Source organism: Motacilla alba, chromosome 2 (assembly GCF_015832195.1).
Source record: "Motacilla alba alba isolate MOTALB_02 chromosome 2, Motacilla_alba_V1.0_pri, whole genome shotgun sequence".
In the NCBI taxonomy this organism is placed as follows: Eukaryota; Metazoa; Chordata; class Aves; order Passeriformes; family Motacillidae; genus Motacilla; species Motacilla alba.
The window spans coordinates 71025195-71041340 of NC_052017.1; the positions used below are offsets into that span (position 1 = coordinate 71025195).

Genomic DNA, 16146 nt, shown 5'->3' on the forward strand with positions numbered 1-16146 from the left:
AAACAGCTATAGAAAGTGAGGCAAAGCAAAGATCAAGTAGGATTTATGCCTTGTTTAAGCTGGCATTAGTATTTTCTTTCAGTACTACCTGAGCATTTTTGTATTGTGTCTTGTGGGAGAAGGAAAGGCCTTTAGTAAAGCCCATTGGATTTTTGGATAGAATATTAATTTAAATACATTCATTTCTTTCTCTGCTTGGGCTTTAATTCTCCTCCTTTGGCATTTTTTATTCTATACCCAGTGGAACCAGATATTATTGAAACATTTATAGTTTCTTCCAGAAGAAAATAGTAGAATTAATGTTGTAAATATATTTCAATACCCTTCACACTGCAACTGTTATGATGTGGAAATATTATTTGTTAAAGCTGAGAAAAGGCAATAGTGGTGTTGCCAGCAGCAAGGTCCATGGATTGGCCCAAGCACAAGAGTAGGCTGTAGGAGACCTGATGTTGGTGCTGTTGGTCTACCCAGGGAATTTAATGCACAAAGTCAAATGATTTTCTTTCTCTTCCTATAAATAGTTGAAGTTAAAAACACTAAGACTCACCCTAAGTCCTTCATGCTTCTTAAGAGAAGAGCAAATGTAGTAGCTTTACAATATCCCGAAAAGTTACCCACAACTGAAATATCAGCTTCTGTCTGGAGAATCCAAGATAGCAACCATTGGTCTCTTTGAATAGCTTTTCATTTTATGTTTTTCTTTAATGAAGAAACTAGCAGCTGGAGAGAACAATCTGTTTCCAAGAAAATAAATAGGACTGATCACCCTGTTTTTCATTCATTCACTGTTCATCATGGTGAAAAGCAAGCATTTAGGATTAAAACCTCAGTTGTGCTTTACTTTTAATTTTGAGTTTTTAATTCAGAACTCTCCAGACCTTCTACAAGTTTCACTATGTTTTATACTTTCTTGGAATAGATAAATGACTCTTATTTCTCCTTACTTAGAAGCAGATATCATCAAAATATCAAGATAATAAGGGACATTTTCACAGAATACTTACTGTGTAACGTAGTCACATTTATGCTTTAAACACCTCCAAAAGTATTAATACCAGGGACCTGAGGTCCTTAAAACAACCTGTGAAGAGACTGGAATTTTAAGGTGAATCTGAGGTAGGGAGTAGATGCCTGCAGAGATGAATTGAATTCAAGCAGCTGCCAGATGCTGAGCATGGGCAGCCAGACTCGTCGGCAGGCACTCATTCCGTGTGACAGCATTGCCCCTCCAAAGCCCATATGTTCCACAGTATAGGCTGAGGTGCTCAGACCAAATTAACACCTGCCTTGACTCCTGTGTAAAGATCCTGGCAGTGGATCCCATCTGCTAACATCACACTTCACAATACAGGGCAGCTTGTTTTCAACAAGGATGTATTTTCATCTAGAGCACAGAGTCCTTATTCCCCACAGCACCTCAGGACAAGGACTGAATGCTCCACTTGAACTTCCCTCTTTATCTCCACCAGGTAAATCTCTCGGTGAATTTTTGCACTGCTGCTGGCACTGTCAAAGTTAATATTGTACCTGTTTCATGACCGAATGGAGGGAGCTAGTCTGCCTGGATGCCAGTCTAGTAGATATATCCAGGACTATTTGATGCCCCACGGAGCAATTTAAATTTTGCAAAAAGATACTCGCAGACCTACAGCAATCATCTTGAAAACAAACCCAGCCCCAAAGCCCAAGTATTCAACTGGCTGTGTAGCAAGTATTTGGAAAATCTTCTTGTGGGCAATAACTGTTCTAAAATAATAGAATTCCTGTTGTGAAGCAAAACAAGAAGAGTTCAAAATGTATAACTACAACTTTTTTGCTTCACTAGCCTTTCAGAAAAATCTGCTTTCTAATTCCAGAGAACCTTTAATCCACTAATGTAGAAGCATATGCTCTATTCTTAGCTGAATATAATGTAGTGAATGGCTATAATTACTTAAACAGAATAAGAATCAATATCAGCCAATATGTACTGTAAATGAGGCAAGATATTTATTTTGTCAGCAGTTGGAATATAGAGTTGCTCATGTTTGTTACTATTTCACATTCATCATTACATTTATTTACTTACTTACAAACTGGTATGAAGTGCTACTGCTCTTTCCAGCCAAATAAATTACAAACTATAGACATCATGAACATTATACAGAAATATGAATTCCACATGAATGGAATACAAGAATGGGGGGGGGGGGGGGGGGAGACAGAAAGAGGTGCTCACTCCTAAAGATTTAAACCAAATTCTGCTGAGAAAAAGGATCCAAAGACTTGGAAATCCGTGCTGCCTGTTGTGCACACAGTAACATATCCATCCATTCAGTTTAATATTTGCCAGGGAAATCACAAAGCCCTCTCAGGCTACAGCAGCATATAATCTCCTTGAATGTTTTCCTGAGCTCCTGACTCCGGAATGCATAGATAAGTGGATCAATGATGGAATTGCACATGATGAGGATGAGGTAGAAATTAAAGTGGGACATGAAGCACACACAGTAAGGGTTGTAGGGGCAGGAGATGTAGAAAATCAAGTGTAGGAAAAATGGAGCCCAGCACACAACAAAAACTCCAATCAGGATGGTGAGAGTGATGGCCCCTTTCATGTTGGCCCCTTGGCGAACAGGGCCAGTCCCTGGAAGAACAGCAATCTTTTTTATGTGCATACGAGCCATCATAAACATGTGGACATAGAGGGATGCCATGAGAATGAGCATAGTGAAGAACATGCTGATTAGGCAGATGATGACAACACTGCTGTCAGAGTAAATGATGAACAAAATGCCTGAGACTGTGCAAGCAGCCCAGATGCATGTGATGATAACCCCTACACGCTTCACTGTCATGATATTATGGTACTGGAGGGCGTAAAAGATAGTAAAGTACCTGTCCACTGCTATTGAGAGAAGACTGCAAATTGATGCAAGCAAGGAACTGCAAATGACTGAGTCGATGACATTGTCAATGTTTATGGTAAAGCTCTGTGCATCTGTGTCTGTGTTGTTTAGCAGCGTGATGACAATGGTTTCTGATCCATTAGATACACTCACTAGCATGTCAGCCACTGCCAAGCTACAGATGAAGAAGTACATGGGTGAATGGAGGTTCTTGTTCTTGGCTATCGCCACAATGACCAGGACGTTCTCCAGCAAGCTGATGATGCCCAGAGTCACAAACACTTCAGGGGATACAAAGAGTTGCTCGTAGCAACCTCCTGAGGAGTGGCCCTTCGCATTGGGCTCGCTGGCTCCTCTGTGCAGTCTGTAGCTGTGGTTCCAGAAATGGAGAGGCTGGAGTGTCCCACGATGCTGGGTGAAATTCATCTTATGGAGATCCCTTTCGGCTTCCTGCTTTTAAAACTCCCGTTCCTTTTGCATTCATTTGAAAACCTTCTTTGGCTTTTCAGCTTGGAAAAAAGAAAGGAAAAATAAGCTAGGACCGAGGCAAGCAGCAGTTCAGAACACTTTGACTACTGTGAAAAAAATAAGATTTCAAACTCAGAAGAACTGGTTTGCACCCTTACAGGCACAGTTTCTGATCATCATCACATTTACCTTGGTGATCTATGTCACAGAGTCCCAACAGTCTCTATGTGTGCATCAGATTGTCCCATATGGTCAGTTCCTCTTTAGTTCACTGGGATGCTGCAAGGATTTTTGGTGCTTTCCATTAAAGAGATGTGACCATAAAATGCCCAAGTGACTGCTGCAGAGCAGGAACTATTTTCAAAAAGCAAGCCCCAGTCTCACTGTCAGGCAGTGCATGCTGGCTGCCTGTTTCGCTGTGTGTGGAAGAGAAAAATATTCAGGGCACTCTCCGCCTCTGCTTTTCTTTCCAGCCAATGGGACTCAGGAGCTGCAGAAAGTGGAGGGGCTGCTGATTCTGAGCCTCTGTGAAACATCGCACGGCACAGTAGCTTCAGAGGCAGCACAAGTTACCAGTAGCTACAGGAAAGCAGACAAGCTACCAGAGATTTGCTTCTCTTCTTTAGCTTCTCAGAACAATATTTCAATACTGATTTTCACTTAGCAAAACTTTCAGAACTGTACTAACAATCTTACAGAATTCTTGCAGCTGAAGTGATAGATTTTAGTTTTCAGATTCTGATTCACTCTGGCTCCTTCTGTGGTACAAACTTGTTCTGCTTTGTATGTGTGGCAAAATAAGAACAGGGAAGGAAAACAAAATAATATATATTTACTCTTGGCTCTCTCTCCTAGATCCCCTTTGCCTTGCTACTTTTCTATGCCTTAGCTGTCCACTTCCAGGATGTGTTGCAAGGTTGCATTATGCTCTCTAGTAAGATTCTTATAATTTTTAAGAAATGGAGTCAAGATAAGGACCAAAACCAACATGATCCAGTGTCACAAATGGCTTAATAAACTGTCCTAAATAAAGTAGTTTTTTTCCAGGTAGTAGACTTAATAATCTTATTATTGAGAAAGAAAAGATGATGGAGTTGATTGCAGAGGCCCTGTCACCATCAATAATTAAGATATTGGGCAGAAAAAGAAAACTCAGTATTTAGAACAGATGAAGGAAATCTGCAGGAGACAGAGTTGGAACCTGTAAGAAATAGAGCTCATACAATGGCAATGACACAAAAGCATCAATAAATCTCCTAGAAGTCCACGTGGCCTAGAAGCACAGGGATATCCCTGGGCTTACTGGGCATGAACTGAAAGTCTGCTTGTGTGCAGTATGCCAGGAAAAGCCCTTGAGAATAAAGAAGCAAAGAATGCCAAAGTAACATGAAGAGAGAGGAAAAAAGTTATTTTGCTGTTACATCTTCAAACATTGCAACTGAGATTTGAAAAACAAGAATGCTGAACAAAGCCTAAAGCACAAATGGATTTGAAAGGCATAGTAAATTCAGTCACTACACCTGAGAGTAATGTTTGCAAGGAAATTGTTTGAAAGAACATTTCCAGTTGACTACCAGTAAGGCTCTGGAGGGGTCTGTATCTGATGCAAAAGTCTAATTCCTATAAAATCTCAAAATGTTTTCATCTTCTCTACATTAGACCTATGGTTATAAAGACCTCTATCAGAAGAAAAGCCTCAGTCAATATTTTCTGGGCTCTTCTTCAGATAGATTGTTTTATAAAACTGAAACATAAACCATCAAGACAAACAAAATAACTTTTGGAACAGGAAATCCCACATTTATCATTTTGGAATACATCATTTACCAGCAGTGTGCTTGAAATTAAATAGTTTGCTGCTGAAAGAGTAGCATTTGCTTTCCTGTCAAGACATAATTCAAACCAGAATTCAAAAAGATTTTTTTTATCTGGTTATTGATCCTCAGGCCACTATACAGTATTCATGAACTCCTGACATAGACAGGATATGCACACCCAACCATTAAAGAACAGAACTACAGAAAAATTATATAAAGACTGATGTGAGAGAACAGCGTCTCCCCAGATTACCTATATTTTCTACACCTGCATCCAGAAATGTATAATCTTCAAGGTATCCCAAGGTAGTAGCCACTCAACATCCCTTCTTTAATGAATCTCTCCACACTGGAAGTGCCTACAATACAGGGATCTCTCCCTTCACCTACTTAGGTGGACCTAGATCAGGTGAGCCTGGCAAGAATAGAGAGAAGCTTCCTCCAGGGAGTTTGATGCAATTATCTGTCTGTCTGTTCACCTCCTGGCTCCTCCCTTTGTCTGCACATTATCTCCATTCTCATCCCCATTTATGATTTCATTTTCTCTCTTCACCCAGAAGCTATCCAGATGATGCTCCATCTTTGATTTTTTTGCTTAATGTGTCATAAAAATGAAATATTGGTTCTAGCAATGGAAAGAAAAGCCCACTTTTTGTCTAATCCACAGCTGTCTCCCCCCTCCAAATTTCTGCTTATGCTCTGCACTCTCGGGGAACATTTGTTTTAATGCTCGCCACTCATATTTGTGGGATGGGGTTTCATTACTGGAAGCAGCAGACTTAAGGTAGCTTAGCAACTTAGTTGAAACACTGAAGAGGTGATGCACCTGCTCTAACTAAAAGGTAAAACAAGCTATTTTTTAAAATGAGAGAAGATGTATGTACATCTAATTACTTCCATGGTAGAAGATAGATGCATGTCTCACACTCCTATTTAATAAGAAATAAACCATATAATGCTAAAATTGTTCAAAGTATCCTAGATCTCATGTCTGAAGACATGTTAATATTTCAATTATCTGTTTCAAAGATGATAGGAGTATTGCACAACAGATATTGCCTAAAATATTTCTTAAACTTTAAAAACTAAAGCTGAGACAGTATTTCTTTTAAAACGGTGGCTTGCAAGTTTTTAGCACTGTGGAAAACCAGCCATGGTTGCAGAAAAATAGAAACTGATAACAGTGATAAACTAATATGAGCTCCAGCTCTTAAGAGAAATAAACCATCAACAAAGATTTAAGCAAAGCCTCCCCTTTTAATATAACTGCCCCATGTTCTCTGTTCTGTTTGCAGATACTCTTTGATACCGTCTTTCCAGACAAGGCTACAGTCAACTCCACCTCACAATATTTTTGAGAGATGATTTATCCTCTGGCAGTTGAATTTGATAGTCAGAAAAAAGCATTCACTGAAATCAATGAGCAATCCCAAAAGTGATACGAGAAGGTACAGGCAGAGGCATGAGCAACCTGTACAGGTCCACTGTGGGAGAAAAAGAAACGTAGAGGGAGTTCGCCCAGGCCCTTTCTTGCTCAGATGCACACTGTGTGAGATCTCTTTGAATCCCATGATCATGCTACTCAAGCACAGAGATAACATTTAGCACTTCACCATCTGTGAGTGGAAATAGAGGAGTGGCTGTGGGAAGCTGGGTAGAAGGGGGAACCAAAGAAGCAGATTATTAACATTTAATTAGTCCCTTGGCTTTGTTTGACTATGCTGGTACTGTCCAAAGAGCGATGCTGCATTTACATGCACAAGTATAATTTGTGGAGGAGTTTGATTACATGTCCTCAGACCCAGTTTTTCCGTGCATTCAAAAACTCCAGTCTGTAACTGCAGTAAAAACTGTATTATATTTTAGCATGCTGATTTTGAAATTTTAAAAAAAAGGTCCAGGCAATTAAACTTCTGAAGCTTCTATGAGGTTTTAGTCTGCATCATTTATCTATGTAGCAGCAGCCAATTCCACCTAACACTCAAGATACCAAAAATGATTAAAATAATGCAATGTACTTCTACCTCCTATCCACAGATGTCTTTGGAAGAAGCATTTCTTTGATTCTTTCTAGTTCACTAAATTAACCCCTGAGCAATACGGGGACACTAATTTGCTCACATTTTTGGACCAGTAGTTTTCTTTCAGTCTCACAACATCCCTCTAGATCAAATCTCTGTTCTTTATTCTGTCCACCATTCACCTATCAACTTACTACAATCTGAAAATCTCAGGGTGATGCATTCTCTATTAGCATCCCTGTTAGTGGTGGAGATATTAAAAAAAACAAAACCATTCCCAAACTCTGTTGCTTCCCAGTGTTCAGGATATTGATCACTGTCTTTTGGGACCATATGCAAATAAAAACGCTGGTCAGTGGAAAACTGGTCTAATATATTTTCACCTAGCCCTTTTTGGGGGGGCACTGATTGCCTCATAATCTTACTCTTTTAAAGTGAAAGGAATTTTAAATCAAGAGACTTCAGTGTCGAGAGCAGGAGTCTTGGTAGTTTGCCTCTTCTCCTCATGTCTGCTAGTTACAAGAATAGGAGAATTGTTTAGTCAGTCTGGAGACTGAAAGCACATAAATGTTGATTTTTCTGGCAAATGATAGGAAATGAAATGAAAACGTTGTAAATGTGCAGAAGTGGAATGCTTTTCATTAAAATGGCATGAGAACCACAGAAGCTTTAAACACTAAGCTATTTAAATCTGATCTCATTGCTATATTAGGTGATCAACATTATGATGATGGATATTTTTAATCTGCAGTCAATGCAGCAATCCCCTCCTTTGGTTTTTTTCTCACTCATCGATCTCAGAAATAATCAGTTTTCTTTTCCTGGCTTGTGGATTTATGTGCTTTTCTGTTCAGATTCATCTGAAGCACTTTTTCCAAGTGACTTCACAATGTCCTCAGTGTTAATATCCCTCTCCAAATATCTCCCAAAAAGACATACAGCATCATCTAGGTTTAAGTACAAAATAAATATTGCCATCAATCCAGATCATCAAACCAAAAAACAATAACACATTTTTTTTTTATAAAGAAGCTGCTATTTAAATGACTTACGATTTTTAAAGACAAACTTTTAACCTGGTCTTTTTCTTTGTTCATGAGCTTTGAACATAAATATGGCAGAAGCAATACTTCTAGCATCTACATACACTTATTCACTCCCTATATGCACCTGACAGGGCCATTCTCAGCATTACCATTCTTTCTCTCACTTTAGATCATGAGATAATTTTATGTTATGAAATTTAAAGAGATCTTCACTTTTCTGTCATAATGATACTCGGTTTTTATCTGTGAGAAAAATGCAGTGACGTTTCATTCTAGCTGAAAAACAATCTAGTCAGTCCAGCTGTCTAACCATGAAAAATGGTATGCCTCATTATAGTTGAATAAGAAGTAGAGAGCCATAGCAGAAAAATTGGCAGATCATCATCTAAAGAAAGCCCAGGATTGTGCTGTGGGAAAAAAGCAGCTGTTTTGTATGATGTCAAATCACTTCAGTTTCTCAGAAGAGTCCTCTGAGTGGGGATGTAACCAAAAGTTAGTGTGTGAAGGAAAGCTACTCACTGGCTTGAGTTTTTTCTTCCAATCCACTCACCTCTGAGTGTGATTATTTTTATTCCAATGGAAAAGTCAGACATTACCATGCAACCATTTCTTTAGTAGCTTTGCAGGAAGGAAGAGTTGTGTACTTAGTAGGCACTATTCAAGATGTATAATTTATCTCTGAAGGGGCATACATACATACATACTTATGTATTGTTACAAAAACCAGATTATTTTAACTCTTACTGAATGTTCTGCATGAAAATTTTCATGTATATATATTCTATATCTGCTCAGTGGATTTTCACAGTTTCCATTCATTTTGGTAGCTCCTCTAAGCACTCTGTTTCTTAGCAAAGATATTGAAGCAGTCCTGGACAGTCTGCAGGGAGTGCTTAAACTACTTGTGAATTGTTTTCCTCCATAGGAGTTCTTTGAAGCAACTAGAAATCCCAGAGTCATAATCTGGTGTAAGACATAAAGCAGACACACCAAGTGATGTGACAAGTGAGTGAATCAGTCAGCAGTGGTGTCAGGATAAGACCAGATGAAAGGACAACCCTGAGAGTAATTCCCTGAGGTAAGTGCATCCTCACTGACACACAATCCAAAATTGTCATTGTTTTCTCTGAGAACTGGGCACAGAAGGGGAAAGTACAAAATGTCTAGACTTTTGAAGTGTTGCAATATGTCTGCGGTGATTTGATTTCCTGATAACCTCTTTTCAGCAATCATCAGCATATGGTGAGAAGAATACCCCCTTTCATCTTGTGACAACTGCTATTCCTCCTTTGAAGATCTTTTGTACTTTAAAAAGTCTGAGCTACAAGATTGTATTGATAATGAAGCTGACCTAATGGAAAGCAGAAAGATTTTATTTTCAAAGCTCTTATAGAACAGTGTTGTAAAATTCAGGGGCATGAACCAATTCCTGTTTTTGAATAGCAGAGTTGATCTGGGTCATTTTTGAGAACGTCTAGCCCTCACTGAAGGGTTATTTTTCATAAACTCAGGAAGAGTCTCCTTTCTTTGCTTTTCAGGAGAAAGTATGCCTTATAAATAATTTTCCTATCTACTCATGTCATACAGATTTTATGGCGTTCTGCGACAGAGGCTGATGACTTTCTGCTATGACAGACTCTCATGAAAATGAAAGGTTGAATGTATATATGACAGCAGTGCAATAAGTTAAATAGAGTAGCTCCTTTCTTTATGGTGCTCAAAACTCCATACTTTATGATTGTTACAAAAAGAACAGAAGGGAGAGAAGGTAGCCATGGTAGAAGAGTAACACTTGAATCACCTTGGTGGCTGAGAAATCAACCTGGACTAGGAGATGCTTTTACCTCAACAGACAAGATGGGACTGGCGGCCGTCTAAATCCCAAAAGTGAGTTAAAGATTGATAAGGGCTCAGAAGCAGTCTATAGAACGGCAGATGAAGGTATACCACCTTTGAGAAGTGACTGAGAAAAGCTCTGGAGTTCTCAAGCTGGACTGAAATTCATGTGTTAGTAATATTTTATCTGTCTTTGTACAGTAAAGAGATTTCATTGAAGCTAACTGTTTAATTGAGAAGCTAGAGGGTTGTTTGAAACCTTTGAGAGTTAAAACAGGGAAAAACAAAGTACCAAAGGATCCTCACATGCCACATGTTAGATTTTTCAATGAGAAAGGGAGTCTCTGCAGCTGTGTAAACTAGGATATCAAATAGCTCTTGGGCAGACTCATTCAGTTAGTCCCCTACTCCAGAGTGAATCTTACTGTGGCCCTGTGTGAGCACCAGAGATGAGATTTCTTCCTCACGTCTGCAAGAATGAGGTAGAGAATTGTAAACATGGGATGCAAGGGAAACAAGGCCAATTTAAATGCATGTTACGTTTCCTTTCCAGTAAAGGAAAGCAGAAAGCAAAGCTAAAATCCCTCCAAGGACTGTTAGCCTGGACAAACATATATCAAAATGCCAGCATGCAGCACCTTAGGGTATTGTGAATTCCTGCAGATAATTGAAAAAAATTATTAAACAAAAAAACCCTGAAAATGTTAAAAATTTAATCAGGTAAAGAAAATCACAGAAAAATTAGGAAACTTGTAAAAAATGCCCAAGCAACCAAGATGATTTTTCATCGCCCTGGGAAGCTCACTCAAAATTTACATGGCAGATAACTACATCCTCGGAAGAACTGACTGATTCCGATTTCTTTCTGAGAAAAGCAATGATTTTCAGCAATTATTGCTGATAGTATTATATAAAACTTCTTTAGCAAGTTATTTTAAGAACAAACGCTACACTGTTTTTTCTCAACTGTCTTCAAACTCAGATATACAAAGTATAATTAAATTATATTGTGTGTTTTCCTAAAAAATTCTGTTTCATCCTCCTTTCTTTAATAAATGCAATTCAGAGCTTCTTTGAAAGACATCAAACAGGCATCCTTTTTCTCTGCCTTTGAGGAGGTTTTCCTTATAATTTTAGAAAATGCTTGTCAAGATAGAAGAATAATAAAACAGAGGACGGAAGTAGCTCATTTGTGCCACTAAATCTATATGATTTATCACATGCTTAGTGACGGACTAATTCAGTTATGCAACATCATGGCCAGAACTATAACACTGCCTTAAACAGAGCCATAGTTTCCCTATGACAACTCTCGAGCAAAATGGACTGCCTCTGTTTACTTCAGATGGTAATGAGACATTCTTATAGCTGGTAGAGTAGATGAGATCCCCTTTGAAATCCACAAAGGTTCTGAGAAGCAATGAAAAGCAGACAGAGAAAGAAATCAGACCTAACTTCAGCTGAGGAGCTATTGATGGAAAGACCACAACCTTCCCCATCTGAGCACAGATATGTGTGTGACTTTCATCTTTTGGGAAGTGCTAGCACTTCTAAGTCCTGAAAGATTCTTATTTAAAAATAGCTCTTATAAACATCTCTCTATATGATGAGCTAGCAGTCTGAAAAAGATTTTCTGCGACAAAGTATAACAAGCTCTTTGTGAGGTTTATCACTTCTTTTTTCCTATCTCTCCTAGTATAAAATCCCCACAAATGATAGTTAGCAAGGTCACTAAAATTCAAGCAGGTGATTTTCTGCAGTAAAGTAATTAAAATCACTCTGAGACTGAAGAGGGTAGTTTTCTGTCTCAGAGTCATGGAAGGACATGTAATTGCATTTCAATTAATTTACAGGATAGAAAAAAGAAACAAGGAGGAAGTATTACAGGTCTGTTTTAACTGTCAGATATGGCAGTGTGCTCTCACTGCTTACTGTATGACAGTGCTTTAGTACTTTGTATTAAACAAGCTAGCAATTTAAAGGTCAGTGGTGTTTTATTTTAGGTGAATTCTCTCATGTAAAATATATATTCTTTTCTTTACATCTTGCACTACCTCCGCAGAGACAATTTTGCTTACATAGGGACATAAAATTAGTGAAAATAGCAACTTAAAACTTTTCAAATGCTTTTAGAAAATCAGTGGCATGAATAAAGGTTTGTTTAAAGCTATGTGATTTCTAAAGATTTCTGTTGCTGTCTGCAGATCAAGTATCTACAGAATTAGCATCCCATTCCTCCTAATCACAGGATTTCATCTCAAGTGTTTGATATATTTATTTGAAGGAATCAAATGAGCATGGAACCCCACCGTCATAGACACTGGGAAAAATACAGTCTCTTCCTCAAAGAATAATTGTCACCTCAGAGTGGATTGAGTATTGTATGGAAAAGTAATCTTTCCCTGGCCTCTACAATCTTGACCTAAATTACTAATTTATACTGCACCCAGTCTGACAAAATAATCAATGTGGTGCAGTTTTCACTATTCCTATTAATTGAGAGCATTTTCTGGGACTAGAGACCAACTTCAATCAAAATTTTAAAAGACAAGCTATTTAAGAAAAAGGTCAAACTTCATGACAGGCTTAGCTCTGGACAGTTTTTTATTGGTTACATCATGCGACATTTTCTATCCTACACAGAGTTTCCAAGCCTACACTGTATAGGTCAATGGAAGATACAATTAACAAGCTGCACTATCAAACAAATTTCTTGAAAAAAACTACTACTTTTGTAATGCTACCAAACTCTTATGAATATTCTAGTTTAACTTGGGTTGTTATTCATTTATTTCATACTTTCTAGCCCAAGGGGTGTCCCCTCTTCAGCGTTTGCACAGTAGGTTCCTTATCTTCAGCCTGGATTATTGTTCAAATTGCTTCTTTGAATTCAGACAATAAAGACCCTTTACCTTTTCATGTCTGCATTCCATTCATTAGCTGTTTTGAAATGAATTAGAAGTGGTGGTGAAACTTAGCACCTTATGGCTGCATGTGGAAACCCCCCCGAGTATCCCTTGAGGGGAAGACCCCTAAAAATTTCTGTGCCAGGATTAAGACAAACAGGGCTTTTGGTTTTTTCAGTCTTCAGGTTGTTGTTCATTTTTTCTCTTATCAGCAGTTCAGCATGCTGTCTGCACATCAGACTTAACATAAAAAGAGAAGGCACAAAAATTACAAGATACACAGATTCAAAGTATTTTAAAACTATTTTGTCCAATTAGCTCTTAGAACCTATTTTATTTCTACCTTTCTACCAATAACTAATTATTTCTCTGTTCATGCAACATCTGCATTGCGATTCTTTCTAACCAATCACCCTGTGCTCCTAACACTGCAGAAAATGGAGTAGATGAAGCACAAGAAGGAGCTCAGACAACACCCAAAATCCTCCATCTTGTCTCCTATCCACCTCCATACTAAAAACCCAAAACTCTACATTTTTCACCCTGTGATAAACTATACTACTATCTATTTCACACACTCGTAGATTCCAATTCATCCCGAAGTCTTGGAAGCCTTCTCCATGGACGAAGTCTAAAACCAGTGTTCTCCTGGGAATCAGGACTTCTCAGGACAGGCAGAGAAATGTTCCCTGTGTCCTGGGTTCCAACACCTGGATAGCGATATCAGCATTTCTTGCTCTCCCATTGCTACATTCCTGCAAGAGTTGTGCATTCTCCTCTTAAGTTATTTCATACACAGCAGGGATTGTAACTTTGTCCAATTCTACCTGAGTTTCCCAATCAGGCTGAGACATTTTCTGGAACTTGTTAGAACTATTACTTTTAAACCTTCATTTGAATCATCCTTTTCTGAAACACAAAATCAGTTCCCTAAATTCTTCTCAGGATCTTGGAAGCTTATTCCAAAAAATAAAAAAAAAAATACCAGTAAAGTTTATCTTTTATTTTATTCTCAAAAGTAATGCCCTGAAGCTTTTTAATGACATCATTTTCAGAAATGCAGTGTCTTCTGTTGAATATATTGCTAAAACACTGTGTGATAAATGCATTGTAAATGTAGGAACCTTTTGTCATTCCTCAGTTGTGGGAGCTCTTTTGAAATCAATGGCAAAATTTTTATTAATTCATTAAATACCTCTCTATCTTAGTTATAATTATCCTAAGTCTGTTTTTGTCAGCCATCTTTCATTTAGGCTAGGACATACAAAACAAAAAAGGAGTAAACTCTGAAGTGTGTGTTTCTACTCAATTTGCCAAATAACTGAGAAGCCAGTAATCCATCCTTAGTGACAAAGACTATAATTATTCCCTTTTCTATGAAATCATCAATTTACAGTGAACAAGACAAACTTTTGCCAGATTTAGCATTGTACTCTTCAAAGCAACAGAGAATAAATGAACTGAAATTATGTGTCCTAAGAAACTATTCTACTTTATGTAAATACTGTGTGGATGATGGTTTTGGAGGAACACACAAATTCAACTAATGTGCAAATTACTCCCTATAAACCTTCTCTTGGCATAACGTTGGAATTCTGCACATGAAATAGAAGCTTTTGTTTGTATGAAATTCAGCTTCTGTTTGTCAAGGCAAGCGTTTTTTTAACTTGTTCTTGAACTGATTAAAAAAAAAAAAAATCTCTTTGTCACAGATAAAGTGGGAGATTCAAAGTTTATTAGAGGAGCCCTCCCATGAAGGCATGAGGTGCAGAAAGGACCTCCTTGCTTTCTAAGCTCCTTCTCAGAGAGGAGCCCAGCGGGCAGCTGGATCCAATCTTAGGCACAGTCTTTGTCAACAGCTTAAGTAACTTTGTCCCACAGGATTAAAGATGGCAAATCAAATATGTTTATATAAAATTAATTATTTATTATGAGAAATGATTAGACAAAAGACCTTAATCAGAATTATTTGCTACCTAGTATGTAAGTTAAATTTACTAGTAGTGCATAATACACTAGTATTAATAGTGCACTATGTAAAAGCAAATTTATTAATGCACTTATATTAAAGCTAGCAAAAAGGAACAACTACTAAGTAGAGATCGATGTAACTCATCACACAAAAGCTTGTGGGCAGATTTCTTTCACTCACCTTTGAGGAGTGTCCTTGGGAGGCATCCCCACTTCAAGGGAGGGAACACCATACACACGCTCCAAGAAGGAATATGTTAGAGGAACCTACAGTGAAAAAAGTGGACAGGACTTTGACAGTGTAAAGTGACTGACTGACAGTCATACATCCCCAGGTCAGCTTGGCAGCTTATGTGCCAAACCTTTGCCTCACTGTCAGGATGTTAATTTGGGGCTGATGATCCAAACTGGTTTCAGCAAAATTCAACACCAAAAGTAGCACACAGCATCCCCCTGTCAGCTCACCACTAATGGCTCCCAAAATAGGGCATTGTTGGAGTTGACTGTCCATATTCCAAGGGCAAAGAGTCAGCTACTCTCTCCTTCTGCAAATACAGATAATATGGAAAATTATATTAAAATATTAAGGATAGATTAATATCATTTCATAAAAATGAAAAAATCCTATCTCAAATGGTGAAAATTATCCACAAAACTAAAGTATCATTAGTGAATCCAGTCAAAAATATTTTGTAGCCAGTCAAAAATATTTTGTAGCTAAAAAATGCTTTTAAATATGTTTTCATTTCCCACTTCAAATTTGCAGAGTAAAATTTAGGAAATTTTGTTCTAAACGAATAAATTTTAAAAAAACCCTGTTGCTGCTTCTTCTTGTTCTTTGCAGTGCTTTGGCAAATCCTAATTCTTTTTTTTTTAATGCTCTGAAATTCTTGTTCAGCCAAAACAGCCACCAAATCCTCATAATTAGTCACTGTATTACTTTAAGCTGGTCAAGAAAAGTAGTATAATATACCTGTATGTTAGTATTTGTTTAAATTTCATATCTGAGTGTTTAAACTTAGTATTTGAAATATATATTTGGGGGCATTAGCAGCTATTTCTGAAGTTAGACATATCAGCTAACCCAGGCATCACCTCTTAAAGAAGGGAAGGTGATCCCCTGTGGTTGTGCTTCATTTGACAGTTGGCAGGAGACCTATTGACCAGGACATGCTGTCTGCAGCAGCAAC

General features: G+C 37.9%; 1 protein-coding gene across 1 annotated transcript; it reads right to left on the bottom strand.

The window, feature by feature from the left end:
* Positions 1 to 1971: 1971 nt before the first annotated feature.
* Positions 1972 to 3767, bottom strand: MC4R (melanocortin 4 receptor). The gene is made up of 2 exons (XM_038128052.1): positions 3549 to 3767; positions 1972 to 3400 (listed from the first exon to the last, which is right to left on the bottom strand). The coding sequence occupies exon 2, from the start codon at positions 3315 to 3317 to the stop codon at positions 2322 to 2324; it is 996 nt and encodes a 331-aa protein (XP_037983980.1). The 5' UTR covers positions 3318 to 3400; positions 3549 to 3767; the 3' UTR covers positions 1972 to 2321.
* Positions 3768 to 16146: the final 12379 nt, after the last annotated feature.

What these genes read in the sequence shown, in the direction of transcription:
- MC4R (XM_038128052.1), bottom strand. Translation starts at nt 3,317, where the DNA reads ATGAATTTCACCCAGCATCGTGGGACACTCCAGCCTCTCCATTTCTGG.